Here is a 14,886-nt window from a genome sequence, read left to right as displayed (position 1 = left end):
ATATCTAACAAAATTAATAAAAGGATCATATATTTCAGTGAGTGAATCACAGCATTAAAGTAATTACACAAACACACGGATGTTTCTAAGCCTGTTATTTCCTTTCATTCTGAGGATTTTGTAGCATTTATGATTAGAATGTTACATAATGCTGATAGTGAAAAAAAAAATACTTGAAATGTGAGCGTGGAGGCAGTTATCAAAATGTATTTAATCTTACAAAAGAACCATATTGGAACTTATAATGATTTTTTTTTTTTTGTAATCTTTTTAGTTTGTAAAACAGTCTAATGTTATATCAGGCTGTAGTTTTGTAGGTTGTGATTCAGTTTTAAAGTTAAACACTGAATGAATACATATATTTTAGAGAAACACAAAGATTTCTTGTTTTGACTTGAAAAGATTGAGAATAATTGACTAAATGTGACAAAAGTTTAAAGTTAACAAGATCTCCCAACCGCAGATCCGGTTAAATTCCTCCCTTGTGATCAACACCGAGTTCAGCTCTGCTGCTGCATTTCCTGGTTCCTTCGTGTCACTATGAAAACTTTAAGATCAGTAGAATCACTGAGCTGATCGCACAAACTACTGCAGATCAGTAAGTGACAAACTGGAGTTTAACTGCTTATATGATATATGAGGAAGAAAACCTGAGACATTCAGAGCTGTTGAGAATGGAAAAGACTCAGAGAGGAATTACCTGTTAATGCAGCAATTACTGCATTAACGTTAATAATAATAATAATAATAATAATAATAATAATAATAATAATAATAATAATAATAATAATAATAATAATAATAAGGAATTTTATTGATAACAAACTTTATATTTACTGAAATCTTAAGTAAAAATGTTCAACAATCAAATGCAAATAAAAACGTAAGTATGATGAAATATAACAGGAACTTTTCAGATTATGTATTAAAACAGGATCTTTTGTTTAAAGGGACAACATGGAAAAACACTTTATACAAAGAAAAATCAGAGTATTTCAGTTGAGATACAGGGCAGGAAACAGCCCAGTTGATTATTTTGTGGGCGCAAAAATCCTGGGAACATGAAGAAGGTTCATGTTAGAGGAATGGAGAGAATGATGACATTCAAGAGTGATGAGATCTTTCAAAGAGTAGCTAAATTAAAAATTAACCTTTTTTGGATGCTGTGGTGGCGCAGGGTGTTAGCACGCCCCATGTATGGAGGCCTTAGTCCTCGACGTGGACGTCGCGGGTTCGATTCCTGGTCCCGGTGACCTTTGCCACATGTCTTCCCTCTCTCCTTGCCCTCTTTCCTGTCTGCCTACTGTCACAAAAATACGAGCCACTAGCGCCGCAAAAACTCTTCTGAGAAAAAAATGGAAAAAAAAACTTTTTTGCACATAAGCTGCATAAATTGTGCCTACGTGGACTATTTTTGTTATTGTGCAAACTGTATTATTATCATTGTAATTTGTTTAATTCTGCAATAGTTTGCCAAAAACCATCTCAGTGCTGCCCTCTTTGGTTGAACAGTTGCTACTGCAGTTAAATGTTCCTATTGGTTACAAACAGTACAGCTTAGTTGATGTCTGTCACACAGCACTGCAATTGGTTGTTAAACCATCTAACTCAGACAAGCCTCCATGGCTAGTGTGGATTTGGAATAGCAAGCATGGTGAGTATTAGTGACTTTTTGCATGTCTATGTGATTCATTAGCAATGTGGACACAGAGTAGAATGGGCTTCCATTCATGCATGTCCTGCAGTTGTCTTGCTGTTCGACTGTTGACTGAGACCGACTGCAGTGGTTAGGAATCGGGAGAGACCTCACTGCTCACTCAGAACAGCTTTTGAAGAGTGATTGGAGTTTTAAAAGTCGTCATAAAAGTTTCTAATTACAGAAAAAGGTGCGTTGATTTTTTGCTTATTGCTCTTTTGAAAAAAAGGGTCTGAAAAGTCACTAATTATGATGACAAAGTCTCTAAGTTGTCAACTGTGTTTCTTTGGTCCTGACCAGAGGTGCACTTCCACCCTCCATTTAGCAGCACTCTTGGCCACGCCCCTCAGCGTATCTTAGCTCCGCCCACTTTGGCGGAATTTTTCAAAATTTCTTTAACTGTAAGTAAAAATATAGTAATCAAGTCAGGAGAAGACCAAGACAAGCTTACTTTAAGTAAAATGGTGCATTCCCATGAAGACAGTAAAAAAGGGAGATTTTGTAGATCTTAGCAGGGACAGGAAATCAGTGGAGAGAATGAAGAACAGAAATGATGTGTTTCATGTCAAGGTACTCTCATCTGGGTCCTGGCAGCACTGTTCTGTACTTATTGTAGTTTTTGTACGTTTTTCTTAGGAATCCCAAAGAGAAGTTCATTACAGTAGTCAAGTCTGGAGATGATGAAGGATGAGGATGATGAACAAACGTCTCTACATCTGCATGTTGAAGACTTCTGGGAAGATCAAAGGATAAACCACAACAGGCCTCAGTGAAGGAAATAGTTCATACTGAGTCCTGCTGGTGCAAAATCAGAAAAAACTCCAACTTCCACCAACTACTTCAGGTCTCTCCTAACCCTAAATCCAGGATTTTATCTCTGTGTTGGACGTGTCACATATTGTTCAAGGTTTGGGAGAAAACCAAACCTTGAACAAGGTCACATCAAATCACCCATGAAAACAGTGGAAGTAGACTTCAGACATGACACTCAAGAAGTGTTGTGTCTTATTGTATCTATCAGTTATGAACTCAGCTGGTAAACAGTAGTCTGGTCCAGGCATATAAACCAGAATAACAATGATCTTTATGAACTTCTAGCGGTGGAAGGATACAGTCAAGATCTCATAATATTTGGGACAGTTGGTTTCACATGTGATATTATTTGCAAAACTGTTTGATAGATCTGTTACAGTAAGATTAATTTTTTCAGCATGAAGTGAGCTGCTTTTGCTGATTTCATCTTTACGCAACAGAAATGTGGTTTATAGAGTTCGGAGTCCTCATATGAATCTGATCAAATTCTGGATCAATTATTTACTTTCCTAAGTAAATAATTTACTAACATATCTTTAATGCACAGGGAATATTCTACAACTATAGAGTTGGTAAGTTTCCTCACACAAATTAATATCATATGAATATATAAATGAATGAAATACTGATTATGATTAACTATAGGCATAGTGAGTGTCTGAACTAAAAAGTTTAAAACCAGGAAGTGAAGAGAGAAAGGCATCAGCAGTCTGAAGTATTTAGATATTGTTTGCCCCTCCCAACAACAAATCCTGTTAAGCTCCTCCCGTCTGTTGAACACAGAGTTCAGCTCAGCTGCTTCATTTCCTGCTTCTCCCTGTTTTACTCGTCTCAAAGCTTTAGTATCAGTAGAATCACTGAGCTGATGAGAAAAACTGCTGCAGATCAGTAAGTAAAAAAACTGGTGTATTGCTTCTGTTTGGACACATCAACAGGAGTAAGAAGAACTTGAGACATTCAGTATTGTGAAGTGAAATGGCTCAGAGAAGAAATAAGATTGATTCAGGTAAATATTGTTGTTCCATCTGTTTGGATCTACTGAAGGATCCGGTGACTATTCCCTGTGGACACAGTTACTGTATGAACTGCATAAAACGCTACTGGGATGAAGATCAGAGGAGAATCCACAGCTGCCCTCAGTGCAGGAAAGAGTTCATTCCAAAACCTGCTCTGGAGAAAAATGTGATGTTAGCTGATTTAGTGGAGGATCTGAAGAAGACTGGACTCCAAGCTGCTCCAGCTGATCACTGCTATGCTGGACCTGAAGATGTGGCCTGTGATGTCTGCAGTGGGAGGAAGATGAAAGCTGTCAAGTCCTGTTTATCATGTCCAGCTTCCTACTGTGAGAATCACCTCCAACCTCACTATGATGTCCCTGGACTAAAGAAACACAAGCTGTTGGATCCCAGCAAGAATCTCCAGCAGAACTTCTGCTCTCATCATGATGAGGTGATGAAGATCTTCTGTCGTACTGATCAGCAGTGTATCTGTTATCTCTGCACTATGGATGAACATAAAGACCATGAAACAGTCCCAGCTGCAGCAGAAAGAGCTGAGAAGCAGAAGAAGCTCCAGGAGAGTCGACAACAAATCCATCAGAGAATCCAGGACCAAGAGAAAGATGTGAAGCTGCTTCAACAGGAGGTGGAGGCCATCAATGTCTCTGCTGATAAAGCAGTGGAGGACAGTGAGAAGATCTTCACTGAGCTGATCCGTCTCCTCCAGAAAAGAAGCTCTGATGTGAAGCAGCAGATCAGATCCCAGCAGGAAACTGAAGTGAGTCGAGTCAAAGATGTTCAGGAGAAGCTGGAGCAGGAGATCACTGAGCTGAAGAGGAAAGACGCTGAGCTGGAGCAGCTCTCACACACAGAGGATCACAACCAGTTTCTCCTCAACTACCCCTCACTGCCAGCACTCAGTGAGTCTAAAGGCTCATCCAGCATCAACATCCGTCCTCTGAGACACTTTGAGGACGTGACAGCAGCTGTGTCACAGCTTAGAGACATAATGCAGGACGTCCTGAGAGAAACATGGAGAAACATCTCACTGGCATTTACTGACGTTGATGTTCTACTGTCAAGACCAGAACCAAAGACCAGAGCTGAATTCTTACAATATTCAACAGAAATCAGTCTGGATCCAAATACAGCTCACAGGTATTTGTTATTTTCTGAGGGGAACAGAAAAGTCACAGTAGTGGACGAAGTACAGCCTTATCCTGATCTTCCTGACAGATTTGATTATTGGTATCAGGTCCTGAGCATAAAAAGTCTTCCTGAACGTTGTTACTGGGAGGTGAAAATGAGAGAAGAAGTGTATGTAGCAGTTTCATACAAGTATATGGGCAGAGACGATTATTCAGATGCTTGTCTGTTTGGATACAATGACCTATCTTGGGCATTCTATCGTGACATAAACAGTTGTGAATTTTCTCATAAAGCACTTCAAACTCCAGTACCAGGTCCAGTTTCCTCCAGAATAGGAGTGTATCTGGATTCCAGAGCAGGTATTCTGTGTTTCTACAGAGTCTCTAAAACCATGAGTCTCCTCCACAGAGTCCAGACCAGATTCACTCAGCCTCTGTATGCTGGAGTTGGATTTGTCCAGATCACCCATCATGCTGGACCCTCTGCTGAGTTGATTAAGCTGAAATAGTCAGCGGTGATCTGAGTTCCCTTTGATTAATACGTGCATTCTAGTTTCAGTCTCTTCCGTCTCCATCATTGTGGCTGAGAGTTCATTGTTATCATTTCTTAACTGCTCAGAGATCAGCTGCTTTGTCATCTCGTATGCCGATGATGGCGTTTGTTTGGTGCTGCCCCTTCGTGTTTCTGTTCTGCCATGGAGACTACCAGGAGGATTTTGATTCACATGAACTAGTTTCATTTATTGCTTTGTCAGTCCAAATGATGTGCAAATCCATGTATAGATGAGTTGATAGAAACTGTAAATATTATGTTTATCATCATCAGTCAATATTTAATTGCACAAATATCAGATTCTGGGTTAAACTGGTTGTAATTAATCAGCCTCTGGAATGCACATTAGTGGACCAACAACAGTCTTATCCTGATCATCCAGACAGATTCACTGGTTGCTATGAAGTCCTGAGTAGAGTCTGACTGGGTGTTGTTACTGGGAGGTAACAAAATACTGAGCTATGATACAGGTGAGAATAAAAGATACCTTTCAATAGATTATGTACATTTTCAGTGTCTTTCAAAACTAAAAACTTCAACAGTATTTCTGCTTTGAAATATTCACATCTGCTGAAAACAAAAATCAATGAAGGAAAATGTTTTAATTTACAATCATATGTTAGTGTTAATGTAGATTTTGAAAAGTGTGTAAAAATGAATTGTTCTTAAATAGGCTACATGAATATCAAGTGCTTTGTCTTACTCAAATATTATTGTTCAAATTTAACGGGTTAGAATTTATGATTCATATTTTCAGTATGTCAAATATTTTTTCTTATTTCCTCCAATGTGCGACAGAGAAGCATACGAATGATTTGAAGATGTTTTTCATTTTAGTAAGTTTATATTTTAATCAAATATTTTCTTGTTGCTTTATATTTTTCCAACTGTAATGCTAATAAAAGTCTCCACAGAAAGTAATGAGTCTCCACCTTCAACATTTCACATTTCAACCAGCTGTAAAATTAGCATGTTAATTATTGCAGATAAAAATTGTCATGTAAAGTTAGATAGCATGCTAGCTTTAAGCTAGCTACAGCTACTAACAGGATGTTAGCTAAAGGAGGCTAATGCAGCCATTAACTTCTAACTTTTCTTTCACTGCTTAGGAACTGACCGACAGGTGCAACGCTACGTTTTCTATATGCCAAGCGCTTTGCACGCATGTGTCCTGTATTTATGTGGGTCAGGTGCTTCGTGTTGGTTTTGTGCACCACATGCATGATGTGCTTTGGGGAATGTGGTTGCATTCATGTCGATCAGGTGCGCAGGCGGCTTTTGTTCGTGTCATCCCATATTATCCTGCAGGCTTCTTTGGCCTCACACACCCTTCCTCAGTTTCTCTTTTATTGCCACTCATAATGTCACTTTGGTCTTGAGCTCATTATCCTTTTCATCACACAGAGATCCAGACTTTTGAAACCCACTGAAGAAAGCCGTATATTAACTGTATCCTTCTGATCAAAAAGGGAGAAAATAGTAGCGACTGAAAACCTGAAAATTACAGTTTTGTTTCTTTATTAATGAATTTCTAGAATAGTCCTAGATTAATTTATTGTGTATAATTTCCTAAATGTTCTGTCTATAATCTTTGCTTAATTGCCTCATTTAAAATATAACCTTGCAAAAAATTCTCTGCCTCAAATAATTTCAATCTACTCTGCAAATAAAAATTGTATAAATTGTTTCTTAGTGACTGAATGGGTTGAAGAACTCATATTTATTTCTTTTATTAAAAGAGAAAAGGGAGAGACTTATGATAAGCCCATAATCAAATCAAAGCTGAAGTTCATACGTTTGTGTTTCCCATAGAAAACCAACCAGTTTAGCAGGTTAAAAACATTCTGACATGTATTTTAAGCATGAAATCTGTGTTGTTTACCTTCCTCAGGCAACACAGATAAAAGTGTCCAAAACCTTTTAAATACCTGTTACCAAGTTACCCAAAGTAATGAGGTAAATATTTTTAACAATCAAGTATTAAGATTGCAGATGAAGTTGGTTCCAGTGTATGCTAATGCTGCAGATTTAAAATGATTTTCGACTGGATTGAAATATGGTATGACACCACTCCCATCTTAAAAAAGAAGGTGGTTAAACAGTTCATTTCCTGGCTCTTTCATTTAAACCTCAGACACAGTCCAAGCCACTGCATTGTGAAGTTGAGGAGTCGACAAATCAAACTGCTGAAGTTCAGCGAGAAAGAGAAAAATTCTGGATTTGTTTATTCTGCAGCACATCTATTTGCAAAAAAAGGAAAGAAATACTACCGACGTTCAAAGGTAAAATGGCACAGAGACGAAATCAGACAGAGTCAGCTAAATACTCCTGTTCCATCTGTTTGGATCTACTGAAGGATCCGGTGACTATTCCCTGTGGACACAGCTACTGTATGAACTGCATTAAAAACCACTGGGATGGAGAAGATCAGAGGAGAATCCACAACTGCCCTCAGTGCAGGAAAGAGTTCATACGAAGACCTGATCTGGAGAAGAACTTCATGTTATCAGAGTTGGTGGAGGATCTGAAGAAAACTGGACTCCAAGCTGCTCCAGCTGATCACTGCTATGCTGGACCTGAAGATGTGGCCTGTGATTTCTGCAGTGGGAGGAAGAAAAAAGCTGTCAAGACCTGCCTGGTCTGCTTGGTTTCTTATTGCCAAAAGCACCTTCAACCTCATTATGAATCTCATACATTTAAAAAACATAACCTTGTTGAAGCTTCTACTAAACTTCAGCAGAGGATCTGCTCTCGTCATGATGAGGTGATGAAGATCTTCTGTCGTACTGATCAGCAGTGTATCTGTTATCTCTGCACTATGGATGAACATAAAGGCCATGAAACAGTCCCAGCTGCAGCAGAAAGAGCTGAGAAGCAGAAGAAGCTCCAGGGGAGTCGACAACAAATCCATCAGAGAATCCAGGACCAAGAGAAAGATGTGAAGCTGCTTCAACAGGAGGTGGAGGCCATCAATGTCTCTGCTGATAAAGCAGTGGAGGACAGTGAGAAGATCTTCACTGAGCTGATCCGTCTCCTCCAGGAAAGAAGCTCTGATGTGAAGCAGCAGATCAGATCCCAGCAGGAAACTGAAGTGAGTCGAGTCAAAGATGTTCAGGAGAAGCTGGAGCAGGAGATCACTGAGCTGAAGAGGAAAGACGCTGAGCTGGAGCAGCTCTCACACACAGAGGATCACACCCAGTTTCTCCTCAACTACCCCTCACTGCCAGCACTCAGTGAGTCTACACACTCATCCAGCATCAACATCCGTCCTCTGAGACACTTTGAGGACGTGACAGCAGCTGTGTCAGAGCTTAGAGACATAATGCAGGACGTCCTGAGAGACTCATGGAGAAACATCTCACTGAAGGTCACTGAGGTGGATGTCATACTGTCAGAAACAGAACCAAAGACCAGAGCTGAATTCTTAAAATATTCACAAAAAGTCACTCTGGATCCAAACACAGCACACAGGAAGCTGTTTTTATCGGATGGAAATAGAAAAGTAACATCAAAACTTCCTTCATCTTCCGTACTGCGGTATCATTTTAGTGATCCAGACAGATTCACTGATTATAATCAGGTTCTGAGCAGAGAGACTCTGACTGGACATTGTTATTGTGAGGTGGAGAGGAGAGGAGGAAGAGTTGCTGTAGCAGTTTCATACAAAAACATCAGCAGAGAAGGAAGATCAGATAAGTGTGCATTTGGATTCAATAACAATTCTTGGGCATTATATTGCGACAGAAACAGTTACACTTTTCATCACAACAACATTAAAACTGCAGTATCAGGTCCAGTTTCCTCCAGACTGGGAGTGTATCTGGATCACAGAGCAGGTATTCTGTGTTTCTACAGCATCTCTGGAACCATGACTCTGATCCACAGAGTCCAGACCAAATTCACTCAGCCTCTACATGCTGGAGTCCGGCTGTTTGATGAGGCAGATTTTGCTGAGTTCATTAAAGTCAAATAGAATCAGAACAGCATAAATGAACCAGTGACATAGTCACATCTGGGAACTGCGGGAGGAAACCGGAGTACCCAGAGAGAATTCAAGCATGCACAGGAGGAACATGCAAACTCCATCCAGAAAAGCCCCGGGCCTGGAATTAAACCCTGGACCTTCTTGCTGCAAGACAACAGTGCTACCAACTGCATCACTGTGCAGCCTACAAAATAAAACTGAAAACACAAAGAAAATATCCAAAGTTGAACTGGGCGGAGATTTTAGCAAGACAGGACGCATAACTCTGAGGGAAAGCTCATTAATGCAAGAGTAATAGAGAGAAAACAGGTTTAAACATGTTATAATTATGTAACTTCGTTCCCCATGCAACCTTCAAGATAATTAATCATAATATCAAAGTGGTTCTAAATACTGAAATGCATTTTACTGCATTTGAATCTATCTGAATGGATTGTTTATCTAGTTCTAAGTCTGTCTTTTAAAAAGTGATTTAAGAGATTTCTTATAAATCTTCCCAATTATAATAAAATGAATAAAACAAAATTAAAAGGATGAATGTGATCTTGTGATTTTAAGGCATCAGGTGTGTAATTTTCTATCAATGCCTCTTCAGTAACCACTACTTTATCATGGAGTTCACTGTGCAACAACAACCTCTGTCCTCTAAAGTACTAAAAACAGCAATAAAAGCCACTCCCACCTGTCAGGTAAACAGGAGGGAGTGGCTGATTGCAGCTCCAGCAAAGGTTTGTGTGCCAGGTTCATTTCCCTAAAGGAAGAGTCACACAGTGGTACTGAAACTCTGCAGCAGAAAGAGCAGATGGATTCTGCTAAATTAACTTGTTGTATTTGTTTGGATCTCCTGAAGAGTCCGGCGACTATCCCCTGTGGACACAGCTACTGTATGAACTGCATCAAATCTTGCTGGGATCGGGAAGATCGAAATGGAGTCTACAGCTGCCCTCAGTGCAGGAAAAAGTTCACAACGAGGCCTGGACTGGTGAAAAACATTGTGTTAGCAGAGTTGGTGGAGGATCTTAAGAAGACTGGGCTACAAGTGGCTCCGGCTGATCACTACTATGCTGGACCTGAAGATGTGGCCTGTGATGTCTGCAGTGGGAGGAAGATGAAAGCTGTAAAGTCCTGTCTGGTTTGTTTAGCCTCGTTCTGTGAGAAACACATCCAACCTCATTATGAGTCTTCTACTTTTAGAAAACATAAACTTGTTGAAGTTTCAGCAAAGCCCCAGCAGAACTCCAGCTCTCGTCATGACGAGGTGAGGAAGATTTTATTTAATAAATATAAAAGAGATGCAAATGCAGCAGAAAGGACAGAGATGCCGGAGTTTGAAGTAATGCGACAACAACTCAAGCAGAGACTTCAGAACCGAGAGAAAGATTTGAAACTGCTTCCGCAGAAGATGAGGGGCATCAGCGTCTCTCATGATAAAGCAGAGGAGGATAGCAAGGCGTCACTTCCCTCCTCTGACAAAAAGAGAGTGAAGAGCAGACCTTTATCAGTGCCGTTACCTCCTGGTCCAGACCCACTCCCAGGTGGTGGTGTCTCTCCAAACATGAAGAAATTGATCAAAAACTTTAATAAAGACAAACCAGCACCTGTTCCCACCTCCACTCCAACAAAGATTTGTGGGAAATGTGGCAAGGATTTGTCCAGCACTCAGCCAGCTTTGAAGGCACTGGGCAAAGCCTTCCACCCCAGCTGTTTCTGCTGCATGAGCTGTCATCGCCCCCTGCAGGGCATGCAGTTTTATGACAAGGAAGGCTCACCAGAATGTAAACGTTGCTATGTGACTTCCCTGGCTTCCTGCTCTCAATGTGGAGAGAAAATCACTGACCGTATCCTGAAGGCCATGGGAAAGTGCTTCCATGTCCGATGCTTCCTGTGCAGCACCTGCTCCTGCACACTGGATGGACTCCCATTTATTGCAGGTGAAGACAACAAGCCTTATTGCGTAAAGGATTACCACAAGCGTTTCTCTCCTCAGTGTGAAACTTGTAAAGAACCCATTGTTCCGGCTCCGGGCGGTGAGGAAAGGGTGAAACTGGTGGTTCTGGGAAAGAACTACCACATCGAATGTTACCAATGTGAGGACTGTGCTCGTCCACTTTCTTCTGAAGTAGATAAATATCAAAATTATCCTCTGGATGGCAGGTTTCTGTGTATTCAGTGTCACACCAAGAGAACCAGGAAGTGATTGGCTGATACAAGATCTTTGGGTTGGACCAAATTTAAAAGCATCTGTATTTATTGAATTCCTGATTTCCTGTTACAATTTTTTTTGATAACTTCATACAGGTTCTGCCTGAAATAATAAGTTTGTTGCAGATCTCATATAAGTCTTCCAACCAAGTTTGTTGTTAGAAATACATCTTGTTTTAATGCAATTAGTAGATTTTTGAATATAAATGCTTGTTTTCAAATACACAGTCAAATTCAACAATATGTGTTCAGATGAGGCTCATTTGTCTTATTAAAAGTACCATTTTGACAATAACCTTTAACCAGCTGTACTTTTCATTAAGTCCATATTTCTGTATTAGGATGTTTGTTTTGCCTGATATAATGATCTAATCTTAAATGTCATGTTTTTTCTTAGCTGTAAGCATAAAATCATCATGATGAATAAAAATCAAGGTTTGAAAAAATCATTCTGTGAGAAATTAACAACAACAGTTAGAGAACTGAAAATTATACTAAGAGTATTGCAGCATATTTTAGTTGGTCATCAAACAGACCAACTAGATGAATATACGGGTTCTGGTACTTAGAGGGACAAAATAATGAAGTAAAAATAAACTTGAATATAAAATACATATTTCAGCAGAAGAAGCTGACATCCAAATATGAGTTTTACAAAACATAAAATCCTTCAAACCAAGACAGCAGCAGCAGGTGGTGTATACAAGCTAAAGCAGAGTAACGTACTTCCAGTAGCAATGCCTTTTACTTGATCTGTAACATTAACACACACAAATGATTTTGAGACAAATACAACAAAGCGTAAAAACTGACTGAATACTTCTGGAGATAGCAGGAGAAGGTGAGATAAATGTATGTTTCTACTGTAAACTCAAACTTGACTTTAACCTGTCGTAAAGCAAACAGAGAGAACCACTCCCCTCTTTGCAACACAAAGTTCAGATCTGACAGTCTGACAAGTTATTTCCTGGTTCCTCCCACTTAAAGGTGAGGGCTTGGTAGAATCGCTGTCCTGTAAAGAGCAGGAACTTACAACTGCTGAGTACGCAGAGCAGCGAGGAATAAACATGGATTCATCTAAATACTCCTGTTCCATCTGTTTGGATCTCCTGAAGGATCCGGTGACTATTCCCTGTGGACACAGCTACTGTATGAACTGTATTAAAGACTTCTGGGATGGAGAAGATCAGAGGAGAATCCACAGCTGCCCTCAGTGCAGGAAAGAGTTCATACCGAGGCCTAACCTGGAGAAAAACATCATGCTGTCAGAGTTGGTGGAGGATCTGAAGAAGACTGGACTCCAAGCTGCTCCAGCTGATCACTGCTATGCTGGACCTGAAGATGTGGCCTGTGACGTCTGCACTGGTAGGAAAATGAAAGCTGCCAAGTCCTGTCTGGTCTGTTTGGTTTCTTATTGCCAAAATCACCTTCAACCTCACTATGAATCTCCTACATTTAAAAAACATAACCTTGTTGAAGCTTCTACTAAACTTCAGCAGAGGATCTGCTCTCGTCATGATGAGGTGATGAAGATCTTCTGTCGTACTGATCAGCAGTGTATCTGTTATCTCTGCACTATGGATGAACATAAAGGACATGAAACAGTCCCAGCTGCAGCAGAAAGAGCTGAGAAGCAGAAGAAGCTCCAGGAGAGTCGACAACAAATCCATCAGAGAATCCAGGACCAAGAGAAAGATGTGAAGCTGCTTCAACAGGAGGTGGAGGCCATCAATGTCTCTGCTGATAAAGCAGTGGAGGACAGTGAGAAGATCTTCACTGAGCTGATCCGTCTCCTCCAGGAAAGAAGCTCTGATGTGAAGCAGCAGATCAGATCCCAGCAGGAAACTGAAGTGAGTCGTGTCAAAGATGTTCAGGAGAAGCTGGAGCAGGAGATCACTGAGCTGAAGAGGAAAGACGCTGAGCTGGAGCAGCTCTCACACACAGAGGATCACAACCAGTTTCTCCTCAACTACCCCTCACTGCCAGCACTCAGTGAGTCTACACACTCATCCAGCATCAACATCCGTCCTCTGAGACACTTTGAGGACGTGACAGCAGCTGTGTCAGAGCTCAGAGACAAACTACAGGATGTTCTGAAAGAAACATGGACAAACATCTCACCAAGACTCACTGAGGTGGATGCTCAACCAACAGATCCAGAACCAAAGACCAGAGCTGGATTCCTGATATATTCACAAGAAATAACTTTGGATCCCAATACAGCACATCAAAGTTTGGCATTGCTTCAGAGAAACAGAAAAGTATCATTAATGCATCAGCTTTATCCTGATCATCCAGAAAGATTCACTGGCTGGTCTCAGGTCCTGAGCAGAGAGAGTCTGACTGGTCGTTGTTACTGGGAGGTGGAGTGGAGTCAGGGAGGAGTTGAAGTAGCAGTTTCATACAAGAACATCAGCAGAGCAGGAAGATTAGATGAATCTAAGCTTGGATTTAATGACAAATCTTGGGCACTACGTTGTGACAGTAAAGGTTGCATATTCTGGCACAACAAAGTAAGTACTTCCATTAAAAGTCCAGTTTCCTCCAGAATAGGAGTGTATCTGGACCACAGAGCAGGTATTCTGTGTTTCTACAGCGTCTTTGGTACCATGACTCTCCTCCACAGAGTCCAGACCAGATTCACTGAGCCTCTGTATGCTGGAGTTTGGCTGTTTAATCACGGAACTGCTGAGTTTATCAAGGTTAAATAAAGTAACTGAACATGCACAATGAATCTTTTTCAAGTCAAACTAACAGCTCAAAACAGTTTAACATTAAGTATCCATGCACCTAAAGTCACACTGAGAAGCTGGAATTAAATCCACAATTTTTCTAAGTGACCTCTGTTCTAGTCCTGATGACACGATGACAGGACAGTGCAGTTAATATTCAGGAAATTTCATATTAAGATCATTACAATAACAAATTTTAAAATGTAAAAACCACGTCAGCTGCTTTACTAAACCAAAAATAACTGCAATGTTTAGCAACTGAATGTGTTTGTAAGATTGGACTGAACTGAGTATTTCTGACTATGATCAGAGTCTGTTTTGTAACTTGTTGTGAATCAGTGCTGTTTCATTAAACTGAATTAAATTGACTGATGTGTGTAGAGTATGAATGAAACATAACCTGTAAGGGTGCCATGTATTTCTGCTGTACTAAATGATGTCAAGATAAAATAGCCAAACACTGAGATGATATGAGGGTTTATTAATAAATTTTATTGAAAGTATTTAAAAGTTACAATGAGATTTTGCTTCCTGCTGTTTCCCGGAAATGTTTTAAAAAGCAGTGTGCATCTGTCTCTCACTGCTGCCTTTTTTATTGATTAAACAAACTTCTAAATACTAACTTATGGATAAAACTATGCAGATCCTAATTTAAATGCAAAATTTAGATTTTAGAGACAAAATTCAGAGTAAATTGAAATTAATGTACAACCAAAATTCAAAGATTATTTAAACAGATTTCATTGAACTGCAGTGGTG

The 14,886-nt window shown here is 40.0% G+C and overlaps 5 protein-coding genes across 7 annotated transcripts in view; 4 read left to right on the top strand and 1 right to left on the bottom strand.

The window, feature by feature from the left end:
• The window catches only part of LOC122820925 (zinc finger protein 420-like), a 175,621-nt gene that overhangs the window by 2,937 nt on the left and 157,798 nt on the right, over nucleotides 1-14,886 (bottom strand). The window lies entirely within an intron of this gene.
• Nucleotides 3,348-6,278, top strand: LOC122820974 (tripartite motif-containing protein 16-like). Its single transcript, XM_044098742.1, has one exon. It carries the CDS (start codon nucleotides 3,485-3,487, stop codon nucleotides 5,162-5,164), a length of 1,680 nt encoding a protein of 559 aa, XP_043954677.1. The 5' UTR covers nucleotides 3,348-3,484; the 3' UTR covers nucleotides 5,165-6,278.
• On the top strand, nucleotides 7,490-9,181 carry LOC122820972 (tripartite motif-containing protein 16-like). Its single transcript, XM_044098739.1, has one exon. The coding sequence runs from the start codon at nucleotides 7,496-7,498 to the stop codon at nucleotides 9,179-9,181; it is 1,686 nt and encodes a 561-aa protein (XP_043954674.1). The 5' UTR covers nucleotides 7,490-7,495.
• Nucleotides 9,966-12,069, top strand: LOC122821001 (zyxin-like). Its single transcript, XM_044098788.1, has one exon. The coding sequence runs from the start codon at nucleotides 9,996-9,998 to the stop codon at nucleotides 11,388-11,390; it is 1,395 nt and encodes a 464-aa protein (XP_043954723.1). The 5' UTR covers nucleotides 9,966-9,995; the 3' UTR covers nucleotides 11,391-12,069.
• On the top strand, nucleotides 12,424-14,596 carry LOC122820984 (tripartite motif-containing protein 16-like). Its single transcript, XM_044098754.1, has one exon. It carries the CDS (start codon nucleotides 12,463-12,465, stop codon nucleotides 14,104-14,106), a length of 1,644 nt encoding a protein of 547 aa, XP_043954689.1. The 5' UTR covers nucleotides 12,424-12,462; the 3' UTR covers nucleotides 14,107-14,596.

Source organism: Gambusia affinis, linkage group LG18 (genome assembly GCF_019740435.1).
Source record: "Gambusia affinis linkage group LG18, SWU_Gaff_1.0, whole genome shotgun sequence".
Taxonomy (NCBI): Eukaryota; Metazoa; Chordata; class Actinopteri; order Cyprinodontiformes; family Poeciliidae; genus Gambusia; species Gambusia affinis.
This window is presented reverse-complemented; position numbering and strand designations above follow the sequence as displayed.